Genomic DNA, 7,937 nt, shown 5'->3' with positions numbered 1-7,937 from the left:
GCTAGACGAAGAAAGGTTTCAAGAAGACGACGAGGATGGCGTTAAGAATGACGTGGATTAACCGAAGACGAAAGAAGATAAAGAAGTTTCCAGTGAGGTGACAAGAGATGATTGGTGGAGAAGTATCCGGTGAGATGGAAAGCTACGATTGGTGGAGAAGAGAAGAAGACGAAGAGAAGGATTACGTGGACTAACAAGAAGGCTATAAAAGGGCGAGGAAGGGCGAGACACTGGGGGGGGGGGGGGAGAAAGCAGCGGAGACTCGGCGGGTGAGGGACGGTTCGACCGGAAGAGAGCGACGCCGGCTACCGCTTCGGCGTGCTCGTGTTCTACGGCTTTGCACCGCAGACTTCCTGCCGTTCCTGAGCCCGTTCCGGGGAGTCCACGGAGGACGCCACCACCTGCTACGGCCAGGGGTGTCTCTACCGCTGTCACCACTCTTCCGGGTGGTGCCCCAACGCCAACATCATCGGCCACACCTCCACGGGCGCTTGGACCGGGAGCGTGTACGACGCAACCAACGACGCCTCCAGCGACGCCAGTCCTCGAACGTCGAACGCCACTCCGACGCCGGCTACGGGACCCACACCACGCCACATCCGCACCGAACCAGACGTAAGCACGAACGCCAACCACTCTCAATGCAACGCTAGTGGCAGTGTTACCGGTTCGTGTGTACTGATAGTTTTTTGTATCTTGTGTGTTAGTTTTGTTAGGTTTGTGTGCTGCTGTTCTTGTCGCGTGGGTTGTATTAAATGTGCATCTGTGTGGGTACGCCTGTCGCCTAGTCCATTCTTTCGGCCAGAGTGTTCTCCGGAGGAGATCCGTGACAAAGTGGCGAGCCTGCCAGGATTCATTTCCTTGTTTCTTTTTGCTTTGTCTCGGATCTTTCCGATCTCTCGACGGCTGAAAGTATGGATTTGGCAAAAACGCTGGAACTGGCGCTCAAGCTAGGGCTAAGCAAGGAAGAGGCGATGCGTCTTTGGGACGAGAAGAAAGAAGAAGCAAAGAGGCAGAGAGAGGAAAGGGCGCAAGCACGCGCAGACGCTCGCGAAGCAGAAGAGCGAGAGGCTAGAAGTGCTCGCGAGGCAGAAGAGCGAGAGGCTAGAAGAGCTCGCGAGTCAGAAGAGCAGGAGAAAAGAAGGATAGAACGTGAGAAGCAGTTCCTTTTGTGGAAACAGGCGCATATCGCAGGAGGATATGAGGGGGTCATGGACGATAATCAGCGTTCTTTTGCAGATACCGAATCTCCTAGGCCGGCCAGGGTTTGTCCAAGAAAGTTAATGGCTCCTTTTGATGACAAAAGAGATGATTTGGACGCGTATCCGCAACAATTCGAGCGGATAGCTCTGGGGCAAGACCAAGCTGCAGGCGTTGTCGGCTCTCGGGCAGAACTTGTCACACCACCTGAAGTTCCACCGCGAAAAGGAGAACAAACTCCGCTGGGAAATGAGGTGGTGAGTGGAGCACCCAAGTCAAAAGCAGCAATGCCGGTGGTGGTTGGGCAAATAGGGGACCATCCTGTATTGGTGCTTAGAGACAGCGGAGCCAACACACCTTTGGTTGGGAGAAGCCTGGTGAAGGACGAGGAGCTTACAGGGCAAACGTCGACCCTCACTCTCGCAGATAGCACAGTAGGGTACCTTCCTGAAGCCAGGATTCTAGTGTCCACGCCATATTATACTGGGCAGGTAGTGGAAAAATGCGTAGAGCAACCCATCTACGATCTCATCGTGGGAAACATTACGGGTGCAAGAAGTGTCGAGGACCCCGATGCCGAGTGGAGGATGCTCGACGTTGAAGAAAAACCAAAAGAGGAAAAGTCCACGACAACTCAGGCGAGTGATGGGGCAGTCACTTTCTCGTCGGCAGTGGAGACAAGAGCTCAAGCGACAGGCAGAGCAATGCAGCGTTTGGAAAGAAAGAAAGAGGGTAAGGAGAAGAAGTCCAAAGACAAGAAGCGCCCGAGCAAAGACAAGTCAAAAGACAAGAAGAACAAGAGCAAAGACAAGAAAAGCAAAGGCAAGGATAGTAAAGAGAAGAAGAAAAAGAAGGGTTTCTATACTTGGCTAAGCAGCAAAAGTAGCAAGAGCAGCAAGAGAACCAAAGAGAAAGGGGGAGGCAAGCGCAAGTCCAAGAAGGCCAAGAAAGGCTCCTCTAAGGAACGCAGCTCGAGATCCAGAAGCAAGGAGAAGGCTGGCAAAGCTAAGTCCAGCAAGGAGAAGGTGGGCAAAGGAAGCAAGGAGAAGGCGGACAAAGGCAGCAAGGAGAAAGACAACAAGGATATGCAAAGTAAAGAAAAGCAACAAAGCAAGGAGAAACACAACAAGGATAAGCACGTAAACAAAGGAAAGCATAGCAAGGACAAGCAGAGTAAGGAGTCCAGTAAGTCCAGTTTGGCCTTACAAGAATACGCATTTTAGGTGGAATATATTAAAGGCAGAGATAACGTTGCAGCGGACATCATCAGTAGAGCCAACTGAACAGCTCTAGGTATCTCTGGGAGGTATCTTGTTGTTGCTGCTGTGCTATGTATCTCAGGGATGTATCGTGTTGTTGGTGTTGGTGTGGTTGTTACGTGATTTTACAAACGAGTGCATTGTGGACATTAACATGTTTATGTTAGGACACCGTGTGGACAACGGCAGTGTTCCGAAAACGCAGTTTGGTTGTGAACGTTACCATGTTTGTTAAGGACACTGTATGGACAACGGCAGTGGTGTGTTAGTGATGTGCTTTTGGTGTGTGCTGGTCATCTACGTTGTGTTGTGTGGTGTGCTGGGGCCAGAATTGCCACAGAAGATAGTCGGCTGGTTGGATGACTTGAAGAGGAGGACGACGTGAGCAGTTTTTCAGGGAAAAACTCTTGAGAGAGGGGGCCCTTGTCACATATAAGAGGGAAGATAAAATAAAATGCTAGACGAAGAAAGGTTTCGAGAAGACGACGAGGATGGCGTTAAGAATGACGTGGATTAACCGAAGACGAACGAAGATAAAGAAGAAGTTTCCAGTGAGGTGACAAGAGATGATTGGTGGAGAAGTATCCGGTGAGATGGAAAGCGACGATTGGTGGAGAAGAGAAGAAGACGAAGAGAAGGATTACGTGGACTAACAAGAAGGCTATAAAAGGGCGAGGAAGGGCGAGACACTGGGGGGGGGGGGGGGAGAAAGCAGCGGAGACTCGGCGGGTGAGGGACGGTTCGACCGGAAGAGAGCGACGCCGGCTACCGCTTCGGCGTGCTCGTGTTCTACGGCTTTGCACCGCAGACTTCCTGCCGTTCCTGAGCCCGTTCCGGGGAGTCCACGGAGGACGCCACCACCTGCTACGGCCAGGGGTGTCTCTACCGCTGTCACCACTCTTCCGGGTGGTGCCCCAACGCCAACATCATCGGCCACACCTCCACGGGCGCTTGGACCGGGAGCCTGTACGTCGCAACCAACGACGCCTCCAGCGACGCCAGTCCTCGAACGTCGAACGCCACTCCGACGCCGGCTACGGGACCCACACCACGCCACATCCGCACCGAACCAGACGTAAGCACGAACGCCAACCACTCTCAATGGAACGCTAGTGGCAGTGTTACCGGTTCGTGTGTACTGATAGTTTTTTGTATCTTGTGTGTTAGTTTTGTTAGGTTTGTGTGCTGCTGTTCTTGTCGCGTGGGTTGTATTAAATGTGCATCTGGTGGGTACGCCTGTCGCCTAGTCCATTCTTTCGGCCAGAGTGTTCTCCGGAGGAGATCCGTGACAAGGTGGTTAATATCCGCGTCACTGAGGTTACGAAGGGTGGCGAATCGGATGTGGTCGGCACCCGGTGCCGTGTTGCGGCGTAGGTCTTGTAGGACCACCCGCACTTCGTCAGATGTGATGTCCGCATCTAGCAATTCGTTCGCCTCGCCTACATAAGGATCGTCAGGGTACTTCGGCGGCGGGCCTGTGGGTATGAAATGCTTCTCTAGCTCTCTGAGGAGTGTCGAGACATCGTCCCTGTACTCGTGCATTAGGATGTGCAGCTGTTGAAATGTTTTTCCCTTTGTTGTGGTGGGATCTGTGAGTGCGAAGAATCGACCACGTTTTTGCTGTGCTCAATGTGTCTGAGAGGCGATCGCAAAATCCTCGCCAGTTATTCCTCGTAAGGATCTCTGCATACTCCTGAGATTCCCGTATAATTTGATCTATATGTTTCCTAAGTTTGCGGTTGAGGCGTTGTCGTTTCCATCGTCAAGTCAGCCCTCTGCGGGCATTCCAAAGATGAAGTAAATGAGGGTCTATGTCTGATGTCTCGGTTGTGGTGCGCAGTGTGCTCGTGGTGGCCTCTAGATCTTGTGCGAGAGAGTCAAGCCAGCGTCAAGCCAGCGTTCGTACCCTTGGCGCTCAGGTGGGTCCTGGCGACGTTCCCTGAATTTCGCCCAATCCGTTATACGCACATTTCGCTCGGGCCTGCGCGCACCCCGTAATGACAAGGTGGTCGCCACAATGTAGTGGTCACTACCAAGGTGCTCCTCTAAAGGCCCGTGCGTAACGACTGGGCCAGTATTGCGCACGAAGGTAAGGTCAGGGCAGGTGTCACGAGATACGCTGTTGCCCATCCGAGTGGGGTGCTCTGGGTCGGTAAGGAGTGTGTATCTCATGTTACAGATGGCATTCCATAAGCGGGTCCCTTTAGCCTGCATACCCCATGCAGTATGCGGAGCGTTAAAGTCGCCGGCCACCACACAAACCCGTCCAAACCTACCAAATTCTGTTAGTAGGTGCTGAAAACAGTGCGTTCGCGAACGGGGGGGAACTGTATGCATTGAGTATAAACAGACTCTCGCTGCGTTTACCTTGCGTAATTATTTCCAATATTTGGTGAGGAATGTCAATGTTAGTGGTATGCATGCGACATGTAACATGTTTCGAAACTAAGGCTCCCACAAGAGGAGAGACACCCGTAAGCGTGCTGTAGCCGGATAAAGAAGGGGTGCAATTGACTTCCTGTAAGAGGATGACATGGGGAGGGTTCGTGGATATGGCGATATACTGCTGTAGGGAACCTCGTTTTCGGCGGAATCCCCTACAATTCCACTGCCACACCACTAGTTGCTCCGCGTTACGCGGCGCCATCATCATCGCGAGAGGCAGCAGGCGGTCGTGCATAGGGATGCAGGCGCCGGGTGCCCACATTTGAAGGTTGCGGCCGAGAGCCTTGGTCGGAAAGCGCGCTTTCGTTGTTACCGCTAAGCTCAGGAACTTCCATGCGTGCGAAAGTGCACTCTATACATGATTTTACTTGCTCCGTAATCCCTATTTGAAGGACCTCCATTTGGCGTTCTATCCTGTCCAGAGCCGCCTGCATACTAGTGCTCATGTCTGCCACCAGCGCGTCCATTTGTTTTTGTAGGCGCTCACAGCGCGCCTCCATGTCACGACGTAGGCGGGCTATTTTTATTAGAGGATCGGGATTTGGTAACGAATTGGTAATAAGGGAAGGGGTAGGGAGAGATTTACTGGGCGGAGCGAGCTGTGGGGCACCCTTCGCCCGACCTACCTCCCGAGGCGCCTCCATTGCTGTTTTCTTCTCCGGGGTCCGCTGCACCCCTGAAGGGACCAGGGTCACCTTGGCTGGGGCGTTGGTCTGCAGGGCCTTCTTGTAGGGTTGTCGGGAAGATGGGGAAGGAGGGCGCTTCTCTGGGAGGCGCACCGATGCCTCGCGGGATCGGGACCGAGACTTGGAACGGGTCCGGAACTTGCGACGGGAGCTCGAACGGGTCTCCGACCGGACTTTTCTGGTCTCCTTCGTTGGAGCGCGCGACGTTCGGGTCTCCGCCGTATCTGCGGTAGTGGTCGGGTCACTGGAGGATTGGAGTTCACGCTGCTCTTTCTCGAGAGCTTTCCGCACCCAAGCTTTGTTCAGTGTCTGCCTAGCACGCCGCGGGCAGTTTGGATCCGCTGTAGGGTGGGTGTCGTCACAGGATCTGCAGTGTGGGGTGCACGGATGTGACGGGGTGGGGTTGTCAGTCCCCCACGTCACGCAAATGACCACGTGCGGCGTAGGACAGTAATCAGCCCAATGGCCGAGCTTGTGACATATCTTGCAAACCAGTTGGCGGGGTCGATGGGGGTAGCAGCGGAGTTCGGCACCATAGAAACGCACGTAGCGAGGCACTTTAAGTCCTTCAAATGTTACCAACGCAACGCTGGTTTGACCCATCATTCGTGCTTGAAGTATTTGAGTTCCAGGAGCCACAAGCTCATCCATTAGCTTGGATGACGATGTACCGGGCAAAAGACCAGGAACAATTCCCTTGCATGAGTTGTCTGGGGCCGCAAAATATGTCGTGATGGGATAGACCGGCTGACCAAGGTTCAGCTCCCTCACCTTGTACAATGCATCGGCTACGTGCGACTGGGGTGTGCTGATGATTGCCAAGTTCTGCTGAGGTGAATATGATGTCCTGACGATCCTCGGTGGTCAAGCCGGCAGCACTCCATAGAGCACTGGCGAGTTCTGGGCGCGTTCGCTTATCGAGACAAAGTCCTCCGTGAGGCCGCAGAATTATCTTTTCATCGTGCAAAGGAAGTTGAGGCAGGTTCTGATTCCGAATGCGCTTGCGTACGGTAGGCTGGGAGGCGTCCGGAATGCCCAAGATGTTCTCGGAGGGTTGCGTCTTAGCGCGCGTTTGACGGTTGCGTCGCTTATGTATGACTGTCTTCCAACAGCCACCTGTGTCGTCGTCAGTTTTGCCGTCGTAAATGTTCGGGGCAGCATCTTCCTCCATCCTTTCCCCGGTCGGAGTGTCTACCTCTCGTTGTTGGGAGGTAAAATCGGCGACGATGGGATCGGCGGCCACTCCCGCGGTATCCACCTCGGGCGTCTTCGTTGTTGTCGAGGAACGCGCTTCGACGTTCTCCGTCGCCGATTGCGTCTTCTGCTCGTTGGAAAATGACGTTGCGGTAGATAAATGCTCCATCGAAACAGAGCGGTGAATTGGTCGAAGGCCCTTTGCACGCCCATTTAGAACATGGGCCTCGGAAGAGCTGGTCGCTTGGCGCTGTTGTTTCATGGTGTAGAAAACACGCCAAGGCAGCTATGGCCCCGGCAGGGGCAGCCGCGTTGGAACTGCTTCAGAGCTGTAGAGGCGCGGGGAGCGGCAACAAAGTCCCGGGAAGAAAAGGCGGTCGGTGGGAAACGGCGAGAAAGCCGCTTCCCATACGACTCCCGGCGAAAGCGGCCCGGGCAAGGGCGGTCAAGGGCGGTCAAGGGCGGTCGGTGAAGGTCGCGGTGGTTGCGGAGCGCGCCGACGACACGTCCGTTCACTTCGGCCGACCGATTGGAACTCTGGGAAGTAGAAGAACCGCCGGACCCAGAAATGGTCATGGTATTGGGGTGCGCCTTGTTTCCCGAAGCCCAGCTTATTGTGCGTTATCCTCCCTACATTTATGGCAAAGATTGTTCTGTATAGGGAAGCGCAAATAGTTGTGGACGACCTCCTCCGCTCTTGTGCCACTGAGCACAAGAGCGGAGGAGGTCCTAACACCCACAAACGAACGGTCTTACGGAACGCCTCAACCGAACAATCACAGAGATGCGGTCGATGCACGTCTCCAACGATCACCGCGACTGGGACGCCACGCTGGCTTAAGCCTGTTTCACATGATGCGATTTTCGTCGCACCGGAAGTGCGATTTCCGTCGTTTGCGATGAAAATCGCAGTCGCAGTGCCGACCCCCCGATTTTCGGCTGCGACCAACCGGTTGGTCGCACAGTCGCACCGTCGCACCGATCGCTGCGATTTTCCGTCGAAATTGCGCGGAGAGCTGTCAACGGAGCTATTCCGCCGGTTTGTTTTGGAAAATGGCGTCTCGCACGACAAGTGCAATGCACGGAGAGGTGGATCGTCGAATTCGGTACGTACGCGAAGGGAGAATAAAAAACTTGTACCGCAGATTGCATT

At 54.2% G+C, this 7,937-nt stretch overlaps 1 protein-coding gene across 1 annotated transcript; it reads left to right on the top strand.

Moving 5' to 3' along the window:
- The first annotated feature begins 838 nt into the window (after positions 1–838).
- On the top strand, positions 839–3,141 carry LOC142592612 (uncharacterized). Its single transcript, XM_075704152.1, has one exon. The coding sequence runs from the start codon at positions 915–917 to the stop codon at positions 2,421–2,423; it is 1,509 nt and encodes a 502-aa protein (XP_075560267.1). The 5' UTR covers positions 839–914; the 3' UTR covers positions 2,424–3,141.
- Positions 3,142–7,937: the final 4,796 nt, after the last annotated feature.

The sequence above is a fragment of the Dermacentor variabilis genome, chromosome 9, assembly GCF_050947875.1.
Source record: "Dermacentor variabilis isolate Ectoservices chromosome 9, ASM5094787v1, whole genome shotgun sequence".
Classification (NCBI taxonomy): Eukaryota; Metazoa; Arthropoda; class Arachnida; order Ixodida; family Ixodidae; genus Dermacentor; species Dermacentor variabilis.
Note: the sequence above shows the minus strand (reverse complement) of the source record. Positions and strands in the feature narration are given on the sequence as shown.

Bases quoted from the DNA above. Each gene is read 5' to 3' on its own strand.
- LOC142592612 (XM_075704152.1), top strand. From the start codon at position 915: ATGGATTTGGCAAAAACGCTGGAACTGGCGCTCAAGCTAGGGCTAAGC.